Source organism: Ranitomeya imitator, chromosome 5 (assembly GCF_032444005.1).
Source record: "Ranitomeya imitator isolate aRanImi1 chromosome 5, aRanImi1.pri, whole genome shotgun sequence".
Classification (NCBI taxonomy): Eukaryota; Metazoa; Chordata; class Amphibia; order Anura; family Dendrobatidae; genus Ranitomeya; species Ranitomeya imitator.
The window spans coordinates 166,751,840-166,765,306 of NC_091286.1; the positions used below are offsets into that span (position 1 = coordinate 166,751,840).

At 44.2% G+C, this 13,467-nt stretch overlaps 1 protein-coding gene across 1 annotated transcript in view; it reads right to left on the reverse strand.

Annotated features, from left to right (window-relative positions):
- PSMB1 (proteasome 20S subunit beta 1) overlaps positions 1-13,467 on the reverse strand; it is a 96,097-nt gene that overhangs the window by 34,691 nt on the left and 47,939 nt on the right. Inside the window, exon 3 of the mRNA XM_069769287.1 lies at positions 7,582-7,663. Coding sequence (XP_069625388.1) covers positions 7,582-7,663 — 82 coding nt within the window. The remainder of the gene's footprint in view (positions 1-7,581; positions 7,664-13,467) is intronic.

Consider the following 13,467-nt stretch of genomic DNA (forward strand, 5'->3'; position numbering starts at 1 on the left):
ATATACTGAGATTTTCAGCCCAAATTTTTGGGCTGAAAGTGCCCCTCTCGGCTTATACTCGAGTCACGGTCGGCGGGTGAGAGGGAGAGCGCGTGTCACATACTTAACTGCTTCCGGGGCTCCTGGCGCTCCCCCTGCAGTCCCACGGTCTCCGGGTGCCGCAGCTCTTCCCCTGTTCAGCGGTCACGTGGGACCACTCATTAGAAAAATGAATATGGACTCCACTCCCATAGGGGTGGAGCCGCATATTCATTTCTCTAATGAGCGGTAACGGTGACCACTGAGAGGAAGAGGCACCGAAGATCAGCTCTCCGGGAGAAGGAGCGGGACGCCGGGAGCAGGTAAGTATTACATATTCACCTGTCCACGTTCCACACGCCGGGCGCCGCTCTGTCTTCGCGTCCTCTTGCACTGACTGTTCAGGTCAGAGGGCGTGATGACGCATATAGTGTGCGCGCCGCCCTCTGCCTGATCAGTCAGTGCGGAGACACGCCGGGACGGGACGCTGAGGAGCTGCAAGCAAGAGAGGAGAGTATGGCATTTTTTTTTTTATTGCAGCAGCAGCAGCAGCAGCAATGGCACAGCTTTCTATGGCACAGCTATGGGGCAATAATGAACGGTGCAGAGCACTAGATGGCACAGCTATGGGGCAATAATGAACGGTGCAGAGCACTTTATGGCACAGCTTTCTATGGTACATCTATGGGGCAATAATGAACGGTGCAGAGCACTAGATGGCACAGCTATGGGGCAATAATGAACGGTGCAGAGCACTATATGGCACAGCTATGGGGCAATAATGAACGGTGCAGAGCACTACATGGCACAGCTATGGGGCAATAATGAACGGTGCAGAGCACTATATGGCACAGTTTTCTATGGTACATCTATGGGGCAATAATGAACGGTGCAGAGCACTATATGGCACAACTATGGGGCAATAATGAACGGTATGGAGCATCTATTTTTATTTTTGAAATTCACCGGTAGCTGCTGCATTTTCCACCCTAGGCTTATACTCGAGTCAATAAGTTTTCCCAGTTTTTTGTGGCAAAATTAGGGGGGGGGGGTCAGCTTATACTCGAGTATATACGGTAATTAAAATGTTGTACATTATTCTTATCTTATGTAAAAGTGTAGATTTGTGACGTCACGCAATCTAGGGTTAATAGAAGTATGAGTATTCATGGAAAACACAAAATTGTCTGGGTGACCCTAAACTTTGGAACTGTAGTGTATATCTATCTATATACCCTAAAATACAAAGGAAATGTGTCATCTTTAACCTTTTAGAGATCATTTCATCTTCAACTTGCTTAACTGTTCACAATAACAGTAATTTTGAGCAGGGGTGTCCAAGCTTTTACATGCCACTGTATCTTCCTTTGCCTGAGCTCTTCTCAGCCGATCCATGACCGCATTGAAGTTTACACGAACTGTGTTGTCATAACTCAGCTGACAGGAGCTCAGGAGTGGATAGATCAGGTTTATAAACCACCATCAAAACGATCTCACTGACAGATTCTCGGCTAATTCATTCTGCAGCCATAAACTAATACAAAAGAGAAATGGTGCACAATTTTTAATGGAACCCAAATTACCAAAATTTTAGGGAAAATACATGCATTAAAGTGAAAACAAATGGTAGTTACCTGCCGATAACGGTATTTCTCTGATCCCATGATGGCACCACGGAGAGAGGGGTCCGCCCCCAGGGACAGGAAACCTAGATGAAAAAGGGCGTACCTCTCTCCCACATCAGTTGGATTACAGAGCCTTATACAGAACTTCAGCTGCAACTCAATATTTGTACAAATTAAACTTAACCTATTTAACTTAACAGAGGCACCGTGACTAAAATTAATTACTAGTACATTATCAAGTGCACACCTGTGTGTGAAAAGGGAGGGAATATACGGGTGCCATCATGGGATCAGAGAAATACCGTTATCGGCAGGTAACTACCATTTTCTCTATCCCCATGATGGCACCACGGAGAGATTTGAATAGATAGAGCTCTTAGGGAGGGACCACTGCCTCTAGAACCCTTCGCCCAAAGGTAGGATCAGAGGAGGTCAAGTCTAAGCGGTAATGCTTGAAAAATGTAGACTGGGAAGACCAAGTGGCCGCTCTACATATCTGTTGTATTGAAGCGCCAGCTCTCTCCGCCCAGGATGATGCCACTGCTCTGGTCGAATGAGCTTTTATGTTCTCTGGGATGGCTGTCCCACAGGATGAGTAGGATAGGGCGATGGCGTCTCTTATCCATCTTGCTAACGTGGCTTTCGATGCTTTTTGTCCTTTGCGTGGACCCTGGAAGCAGACAAACAGAGCCCTATCCTTCCTGCACTCCCTAGTGGCTGATAGATATTGGACTAGACATCTTTTTACGTCTAGGGTATGCAGTGTTTTTTCCCTCTCATTTTTAGGGTTGGGACAAAAGGAGGGTAAAGAAATTTCTTGCGTTCTGTGAAACTGTGACGCTATTTTAGGGAGATAAGCCGGGTCAGTTTTTAGAATGACTGTCATCAAGTATCTGCGTAAAGGGCGGGCATGAAGATAACGCTTGTATATCGCTGACACGACGAGCTGAGGTTAGGGACACTAGGAGTGTGGTTTTTAGAGATAAGATCTTTAAAGGAACTTCTGTCAGGGGCTCAAAGGGAGGTTTGGTTAGAGCGTTTAGTACGAGGTTTAAATCCCATGGAGGAGAGTTGTGGAGGGAAATGGGTCTGGACCTAGATGAGGCTTTAATAAATCGCATGACCCACCGATTTCTGGCCAAATCATAATTATACAGTGCTGCCAAGGTTGCTACCTGAACCTTTAGAGTGCTTGTAGCCAAACCTCTTTCCAGACCTTTCTGTAAAAATTCAAGGACTTTCCCTATAGGAATTTCCCCGGACGGGTCTGCCCCTGATACTGACATGAATTTTTTCCACACTTTCCCATATATTCTAGTGGTTACGGGTTTTCTACTCTGTAATAGAGTGGACACCAAGTTAGGAGAGAACCCTTTGTCCCTTAGCAACCTCCTTTCAAAAGCCACGCTGTCATGTGTAAATTTTTTACATTGGGGTGAAATACTGGACCCTGGGACAGAAGTTTCGGGGTGTCTGGTAGAACCCATGGACTTGATATGGACATTTTTCTTAGCCAAGAAAACCATATTCTGCGGGGCCAGAATGGCGCTATTAGTATCACTGTAGTCCCCTCCTCCCGAATTTTCCTCAGCACTAAGGGGATGAGTGACATTGGAGGGAACGCATAGGCAAGGTGATAGTTCCAAGGAATTGTCAATGCGTCTAGAGCTACAGGGTTCCCCCGGGGATCGATTGAGCAGAATGTTTTTACTTTGCGGTTTTGGCTGTTCGCGAATAGGTCTATTACTGGTAGGCCCCAGAGATTCACGATTTGATCGAAGACCGATTGGTTTAGCTCCCACTCTCCCTGCTTTAAGCATGTTCTGCTCAGGAAGTCTGCAGTTTGGTTTTCGGAGCCTTTTAAGTGGAGAGCTGTCAAGGACTTTAGACTGTGTTCCGCTATGTGGAAGATGGATTGGGTTACCTCCATCAGAGCTCGACACCTGGTTCCCCCTTGGTGGTTTAGATATGCAACCACTACCTGGTTGTCCGAAAAGACTTTTACATGATGACCGTGAAGGAGATATAGGAAGTGTGTTAGGGCCAGTTTTACCGCTAGCAGTTCTTTCATGTTGGAAGAGTCTAGCTCTTGACTTTTGTTCCAACTCCCCTGTGCCACTTGATCGCCTATATGTGCTCCCCAGCCCCAGGGGCTTGCATCCGTCGTTAGAATCTTCTCCGTCGGTAGCGCCCAAGGAACCCCTTTGGTTAGATTCCCTGGGTCTGCCCACCATGCTAGGGAGTGTATCGTGTTTGGAGAAATACTTAACTGCCCGTCTAAATTTCCGTGCAGAGATATGCCTAAATTTAAAGTCTCCCATTGTAGATCCCGGGAATGAAGTTGTGCCCACTGAACTGCCGGAATACAGGCAGTCAGAGCCCAGGAGGGACATTGCTCTCCTCAGAGTGGTGACTGGGGATACCGTCAGCTGTAACACTGCCTGTGTCATTTTTTGTACCTTCTCCTGAGGAAGATAGCATGTCTGCGTGATCGAGTCTAGGACTATCCCCAAGTACTCCTGTACCTGGGATGGCACCATTTTGGACTTGGGTATGTTTAGCAGCCACCCTAGACTCGACAGAGAAGCAATGACCAGATTCAACTGTTGTTCGCAGTGTTGAAATGAGTTCCCTACCACGAGTAGGTCGTCCAGATAGGGAACTATTAAGATATTCTGTTCCCGTATGTGGGCCATTACCTCTGACATTATTTTCGTGAATACCAGAGGAGCAATAGCTATCCCGAAGGGGAGAGCCCGGAATTGGAAGTGTATTACTTCCCCCTGGATATTCACTGCCAGTCTGAGATATTTTTGGTAATCTCTGTGGATGGGCACATGGTAATATGCGTCTCGTAAATCTAGAACAGTCATGAAACACAAAGGAAAGAGTATTCTCACGCAAGATTTTGTCTCCATTTTGAAATGTTGTATCTCCAGGAAGCGGTTTAGTTTTTTGAGATTTATGATCGTTCTGTACGATCCGTCCGGTTTTTTGCAGAGGAAGAGAGGAGAATAGAAACCCGTGCCTCTTTCCTGGTATGGAACTTCTTGCAATACATCTTTCTGGATTAGGCTCAGAATCTCCTTCTGGAGAGCTGACTGTTCGAGTGATTGTTTTTGAGGCGTTACCATGAAGGAGTTGCCGGGAGGAACACGAAATTTGAATTTGAGGCCTTCTCGTATAATACCTAGAATCCAAGGACTGTTTGAAATTCTTTCCCAGGCTGAAAGAAACTCGGCTAGTCTCCCTCCGACCCGGGGAGTACCTTCATTGGGATTGTTTATTATCTGGAGGAGGGGGGGGGGGGGGGGGTTGGGGTTTTGTTGAACAAGAAGCCCCTGTTTTTGTTTCTTCTGTCTTCCCATCCGTCTTTATTTCCTTTTGGAGGTCTTCTGCGCATGAACTTTCTGTTCCGAAAGGAGCGCCTATATGACTGGTTGGGGAACCCGGGGAAAGATTTCTTTTTATCTCCTGCTTTGTCGAGGATGTCGTCCAACGTTGATCCAAACAGGAATTCACCTTCGCAAGGTATTGAGCAAAGCTTGGTCTTTCTCTGCAGGTCCCCCGGCCAGCACTTTAGCCACAGGGCGCGTCTTGCGGCGTTTGAGAAAGAAGCCGACCTGGCTTCTAATCTTGCTGAGTCCACCGAAGCGTCCGCCAAAAAAGCTGCTGCCCCTTTCATCATGGACACTGACTTTTGTATTGTCTCTCTTGGAACTTTCTCCTTTAGTTGAGAATCCAAATGCTCAAGCCATACCATTAGAGCACGAGCCGTGCAGGTGGCTGCGATGGCTGGCTTTAGACCCCCTCCTGCCGCTTCCCAGGAGTTTTTTTAAGAAGGTGTCTGCCTTTTTGTCCATCGGATCCTTTAGAGTGCCCATGTCCTCGAAGGGCAGAGCGAACTTTTTAGAGGCCTTTGCTATGGCCACATCCAGTTTGGGTGCCTTGCTCCAGGATCAGCAGGCTGGGTCATCGAACGGGTACTTTCTCTTGGGGGTCAAGAGAACTTTTTTATCCGGTTTCTTCCATTCTTTCTTGATCAAAGAATGAATTTTCTCATTTATTGGAAATACTCTTTCCTTTTGTTCTAGTCCGCTGAACATTATGTCCTGTGCTGTTCTTTTAGGGCGTTCGTCTACCAGACCCATAGTTGTTCTGATGGCCTTTACCAATGCGTCTGTCTCCTCGATGGGGAAGCAACTGCGTCCCCCCTCTGATGATAGTGAGGAGGTCTCGGATGTCGATGAATCATTAGAGTCAGATGTCTCATTTTCTGATTCGTCTATACTGGAAATGGGAGACTTATGACCTGATCTATGTTTTTTCCTCGGAATTTTAATGCCTTTGAGGGCACTTTCCACTTGATTTTTTATTAGAGTTTTCAGGTCTGATGCGAACGCCGGAGATTCCTCCTGAATGGTTTTTTCTATGCAGGACCCGCATAGCTTTTTTTCCCATGAGGAAGGTAGCTCTTCCAAACATATCGCACACACTTTGGGCTTTGATTTGCCTGTACATTTCCTTCCCTAGGAGAAAAAAGTAATCTTGTATTACATTATTACTTTCACGTAGATCACTCACCCCTTACGACTAAGAGATACCGTCTCTGGCCTCGGGACTGTATCCACTGGATTCGTCGCCGGCCGTGTATTTCCCCCAGAGACTCGGCTGCGTTGTGACCCTGAGCGTCCGCTGCTGCTGCGTTGCTGGGATGAAGCGTTCCCCTTGCGCTGATGTTGTGAGCGCGGACGCAGTACTTGCTCAGGTGATGATTGTGCACATTCCTGTGCCTCTTACCGCTCATAGTGGCTCCGCTCTGCGTTTGCCAAAAGAGAGGGTTTCCCACGTTTCCTCTACAGAGAACGCTGTTTTTTAAACTTGCCGCCGGTAGAAGCGGTCATCTGCGCATGCATGCGCGCGCGTCACTTCCGGTTCGTGGCATAGGCGTCCTATAGGGAAGATATTATTGGGGACGCCTGTGCGCGCTTTCTAACGTTCTGCCCCTGCCCGTACTTCCGGTTTGGGCGGCGCTTTTGCGCGCTCTAGCGCTCCTGCAATGGTAGCGTAGCCGCCGCTACCCCCATGTACCGATTAGCGGTACAGAGGCTGTAACGGTGACCACCGTCACCTGCCTCTTTCCTCCCCTTTTTTTTTTTTCCTGGGGAAGGCAGGCTCGAACCTCTTCACTGCCTCCCCCTGCAACACTCACCCGTAGGGCCCGCCGACCCCCGTGGTGGGGCTTCAGGGTCGGAAGAAAAGGGGGGAGAAGCCGTGACAGGGCGCCCCCTGTCAGGAACCGACCGGCCAGCACCCTGGAATCCCACGAAGAATCCTTCAGGTACGTGCTGTAGGTTCCCCGTCAGGGACAGGAAACCAACTGATGTGGGAGAGAGGTACGCCCTTTTTCATCTGTAGATTTCCTGTCCCTGGGGGCGGACCCCTCTCTCCGTGGTGCCATCATGGGGATAGAGAAAAACACCTCCTGCATCTGTTCAAATTCTATGAACTGGAAATGTGGAAGTGTATTTACGGTAAGTAAAGAATTGCATGTTACAAATCTCAAAGAGCCCTCGTACTAGGACGCTACATTATCAGTAGAACGAAAGGAATATCTGTAGGCAAACCCAGTCTATAAATGCATTTATTAAGGCAATTAAGTGTTGCTTGCCCTCTATGAGCCAAAGTGGAAAAACAGTAATCAGTGGCACTGCTAGGTAAATGTTGGCTGTTGTGGATTCCTCCTTTAAAACGGATGCATCTCGCATTTTTTTCCTGTGTTGCATGTACCCGATTCCACCATAGGATGAAACTAATACCACTTCTACAAATACATTTGTATGACTCACTTGCAAGACCTACTTTCATGTAAGTATTTTGGACAAACAGCTAGAAACGTGCCACAATTTTTAAAAAGTGAAATGGGTTAATAATTTACCTTTAGCCTAGCTTCAATGATTTTAGTCAGAGTGAGGCAGTCCCCATGAAATCCGCTGCAACCAATGACCGTTTTGTTTGTCCTGTGGAACAAAAAAAAAAATAATAATATCACAAAGGTATTGTCATCACTGGGCGATCTAGGAAGAGAAGAGGAATGCACTCAGCAACTTCCCGAAAAAGTAATACAAGACCTAACAGGTTACCAAAGTGGGATGATTGTGTGCAACGATCTGGTCAGACATTGGCCATGTTTTCACATAGAATAAATGCCGCAACTTCTTTCCTCTGCTGTTCTTTCATGTAACAGTAAAAGCAAAGTCTAAAAAGTCTTTAACCTCTTCCTGACATGATGTACTAGTCCCATTTCTTTGAGCAGATGATAGCAGTTACACCCTGATAAATTCCCCCATTAATATAGGACTATGGCCTACACAGCTTTTGCCAGGGGGCACGCAATTCTAAGAGACCATTGGTGAACTTGTGATGAGATCATGGGGTGAAGATGAGTTGCCATGGCAGCTAGAGGTCTGCTGAGGACCCAGACACCTATTGTGACAAGTACTCCTCTGTAGGCCAGAGGAGGTTCAAGTCACCTAAGGATGACAAAATGTAAAAATAAGAGAAAATGCAGTACGTGGTCAAAATAAGATCTAGTCCAAAGTGGCACCAATAAAAACAGCTGCTCACACCACATGTACAAAGCCAGAAATATTTAGCAAATATGTCCACAGTCACATAAAACCTGCAAATAGATGTGACAAATTGATTACTCTGCATGGACCGATTGGAAGGTTCAATGCATAAAACAAATCATAGAAAAAAAATAAAATGTTCAAAAGAACAGTTTTTATAAATCAAGAATCAGATTTTATTTGTATTACAAAAAAAAAAAAAAAAAAATCACTACTTAATTAAAAATATAAAACACTGGGAAATCACAAGATGGTGCCACATTCCAATCCATATGATCCCACATATATACCATCTATGACTCATCACTGATGTATGTATTATATTTTGAACGGTGCCATATTATCCCACATATATACCATCTATGACTCATCACTGATGTATGTATTATATTTGGAACGGTGCCTATCATGAGATATAGATATATAGATAGATAGATATATATATATATATATATATACATATATATACATATATATATATAGATTATATATATCTATATAGATATAGATAGATATATATATATATATATATATATATATATATATATATATACATATACATATATATATACATATATATATATATATATATATATATATATACATATATATATATATATATATATATATATATATAGATATATATATAGATATAGATATATATATATACACATATATATATACACATATATATACACATATATATACACATATATATACATACACAGTAATAGAATCATCATACAGTCATGGCCAAAAGTATTGACACCCCTGCAATTCTGTCACATAATACTCGGTTTCTTCCTGAAAATGATTGCAAACACAAATTCTTTGGTATTATTATCTTCATTTAATTTGTCTTAAATGAAAAACACAAAAAAGAGAATGAAGCAAAAAGCAAAACATTGATCATTTCACACAAAACTCCAAAAATGGGCCAGACAAAAGTATTGGCACCCTCAGCCTAATACTTGGTTGCACAACCTTTAGCCAAAATAACTGCGACCAACCGCTTCCGGTAACCATCAATGAGTTTCTTACAATGCTCTGCTGGAATTTTAGACCATTCTTCTTTGGCAAACTGCTCCAGGTCCCTGATATTTGAAGGGTGCCTTCTCCAAACTGCCATTTTTAGATCTCTCCACAGGTGTTCTATGGGATTCAGGTCTGGACTCATTGCTGGCCACCTTAGAAGTCTCCAGTGCTTTCTCTCAAACCATTTTCTAGTGCTTTTTGAAGTGTGTTTTGGGTCATTGTCCTGCTGGAAGACCCATGACCTCTGAGGGAGACCCAGCTTTCTCACACTGGGCCCTACATTATGCTGCAAAATTTGTTGGTAGTGTTCAGACTTCATAATTCCATGAACACAGTCAAGCAGTCCAGTGCCAGAAGCAGCAAAGCAACCCCAAAACATCAGGAAACCTCCGCCATGTTTGACTGTAGGGACCGTGTTCTTTTCTTTGAATGCCTCTTTTTTTCTCTTGTAAACTATGTTGATGCCTTTGCCCAAAAAGCTCTACTTTTGTCTCATCTGACCAGAGAACATTCTTCCAAAATGTTTTAGGCTTTTTCAGGTAAGTTTTGGCAAACTCCAGCCTGGCTTTTTTTTTGTCTTGGGGTAAGAAGTGGGTTCTTCCTGGGTCTCCTACCATACAGTCCCTTTTGCTTCAGACCCTGGACGGATAGTACGGGTTGACACTGTTGTACCCTCGGACTGCAGGGCAGCTTGAACTTGTTTGGATGTTAGTCAAGGTTCTTTATCCAACATCCGCACAATCTTGCGTTGAAATCTGTCAATTTTTCTTTTCCGTCCACATCTAGGGAGGTTAGCCACAGTGCCATGGGATTTAAACTTCTTGATGACACTGCGAACGGTAGACACAGGAACATTCAGGTCTTTGAAGATGGACTTGTAGCCTTGAGATTGCTTATGCTTCCTCACAATTTGGTTTCTCAAGTCCTCAGACAGTTCTTTGGTCTTCTTTCTTTTCTCCATGCTCAATGTGGTACACACAAGGACACAGGACAGAGGTTGAGTCAACTTTAATCCATGTCAACTGGCTGCAAGTGTGATTTAGTTATTGCCAAACCTGTTAGGTGCCGCAGGTAAGTTACAGGTGCTGTTAATTACACAAATTAGAGAAGCATCACATGATTTTTCGAACAGTGCCAATACTTTTGTCCACCCGCTTTTTATGTTTGGTGGGGAATTATATCCAATTTGGCTTTAGGACAATTTTTTTTTTTTTTTCATTTAAGACAAATTAAATGAAGATAATAATGCCAAATAATTTGTGTTTGCAATCATTTTCAGGAAGAAAATGAGTATTATCTGACAGAATTGCAGGGGTGTCAATACTTTTGGCCATGACTGTATAACTACTGTAATGTATACAAATTGCAACAAAAGAACATACTGAAAAAAAAAAAAAAAAAAGTGTAGTCCCCTGTGTCGAAATGTATCAAACCAAACCAAAGCCCCCAAATTAAGAAATATGTACTGTATATACTCGTGTAAGCCGAGGCACCTAAATTTTGCCACAGAAAACTGGGTAAGCTTATTGACTAGTATAAGCTGGGTATGTATTGCCCCCTCATCCCTGCCCTGCTTTATGTGGCTTGGCGTCCCCCCCCCCCTTGTATGCATGGCTCGGCGTCCTCCCCCCCCTTCCTTGTATGCATGGCTCGGAACAGGGAAAGGAGCTCCAAGGTTAATAGACCATCTACACACTTGCCATGCAGGAGATGCCCAAGTACTAAGATTTGCGGGTTTGGAGCGGGTCTCGTTGCCTGAGGGAGGAGGGGATTTGCGCCGCCTCCTGCTGCGCAGAGAAGCCAGATGGATCCTGCGCGCAGACGCAGCAGGACCATCTGGTTTAAATGACAAAGTCGACATGTCGGTTTTCTTATAAAAGTGTCTCAATCTTGGTTTCTAAAAGCTGTATTCGGTTTATTTGTAGTTCTCAGCATGTGCTATTTTATTATTGTTGTTTTTAATACCATTTTGTTTTAAATGTAACACTGTTTATGTTTGGAGTCCAGGGGGAGGAGTCTGGGATCCAGATGGGTCTATAAAACTCCTTCCTGTTCCACTCAGCATTAGGACCCGTTGAAGTGCCGTAGAGCACGAAACGATCGTTGTCCGTGGCTGACCCTATCCCTCCCTGCTATCCGTTTGTTTATATGTCCTAATAAAGTGATATTCACCGCAACAGGGTAAGTGCGCGCCTACTTTTTCTTTTTTGCCATTTGGATTCTGCACACATTTTTCCTGGCAGCAGCACCCCGTTGATTCAGGTGTAAAGGATTCATACAGCCAGTATCACTTTCTGTGGTGCTAGACCGATATTATAATACGGTCACTGAGTTGGACCTTTGAGCAGTGCGGATGTGTGTTTTCTCTACTATTGGACTTTGCATTTTGATTTTCTTTGTACACACTACCAGCACGCTTGGTCGCTCACACCCTTGCACCAGGTGATCATTAACAGACTTTTGCTTGTTAGCACTGTTCGGATCTCCATAGCTATGGAGCCCGAGGCTGTTTCCTTATCACATGGACTCCTAGCAGGGAGGGAAAATGTGGATGCTTATTTTTCTGAATGTGAACTACACGACAACGTTTTTTCACTTAGCACAAAGACGCTGGAACACAAACTATTTATGGCCGCAGAAAGAGGTAAATTTGTTTTGGACAAATAATTCTTTGAAGTCCTACATGGAGTGCGGTCGAGTACCGCGAGGACTGCGTGTCATAAAAGAAATGGCTCAATATAAAGATAATGTATCCTTCATTAAAGAGTGGGAGAAAATCTTACTACAATGCTCCCAGGAATTACTCCGCCTCGTGTTGAAGCAAAACATTATTAATTATGAAGCCACTAAAGCCGAACTTACTAAAACTAAAGAAGAATTGAGAACCAGGTTGTCTGACACACAATGGTCAATTATTGACAAAAAACTGGATACAAAACTGGTCATTTTGCAAAATGAGATAAAGCAAAGGAAAAGAGACAAATTTATAAGAGACAAAATTGATTTTGAAACAGACAGAATTTTTACTTGGAATAAAGGCAGCCTATCAGAAGGCCATCGCAGATCCCGCAACAAATGGAATCAGAACAAGGGACAAGGACATAACAAGTCCCTGTTTAAAAAGAACAAAAATAAAAAAGATTACCTTACAACAGACTCAGACTCAAGTGCTACCGAGGATCCTTGTACATCTAAAAACCAAATGCCATTGCCACCAGCATCTATCTCAGGTGTTTCCCCTTTAGACGCAGGACGCGCCGAGGGGGTAGGAGAAATGGCAGAAGAAACTCCAAAAAAAAGGCGGCAAGTTTCGTGGCGGCCAACGAAGTAGCGGTTGTTAATTTAACCCCACGAACCTTGAGTGAAGCACATCTGTCGGTGTTGTCCAAAGGATTGAATTTTTGTATAGCAGAACCATTTAATCTGGTAGATTTTAAAATCGACCTTTTCAAGGCGGTTCGCAAGATCCATTTGTTTAAGTCGTTTTCTGCAGTTAGTAACCATGCCACCCCCCGTGAAGTGTTCCCAGGTGAGTCACCTTGCCATGTGGGTCCCCTGGGCTTTTTTGTCACAGAGGACCCATTTGGTGATGTGCGGGAAGAGACCCGTGACCTTTTGGATTCTATGAGCATTACTCCGGTTTCTGCAAGTCATAAAGATAAAGTAACTGCACCTTTTACTGGAGGTAATAAATCTACCTATATGCCCCCAGTAGCCCCAGGTAATCTTGTAGATGTTTTCCAATCGCAGGTTTTAAAAGACATGGAGGCTTTAATATATGAAAAGCCCATAGAAAACCTTCTTTTAAAGGAAAAACAAGCTTTGGGTGAAATACAGGGCTGGTCTGATGTGATTGTCCGTAGTGCGGATAAAGGTGGCAACGTGGTGCTGCTTACAAGAGAATACTACAAAACAGAGGCATTGAGACAGTTGTCAGATGATACAACGTATTTGAAGCTTAAGGGGGACCCTACGGTAAAATTTAAAAATCTCTTGCGTTCGTTGCTAAGAGATTTTGTGGATAAAAAGGTGTTTTCTTGTAAACAGGCTGAAAAGCTACTACCGGATTTTCCGAGACGCCCACATTGGTATCACATACCGAAATTACACAAATCAGTGGAAGCCCCCCCTGGCCGTCCCATAGTGTCAGGGGTTGG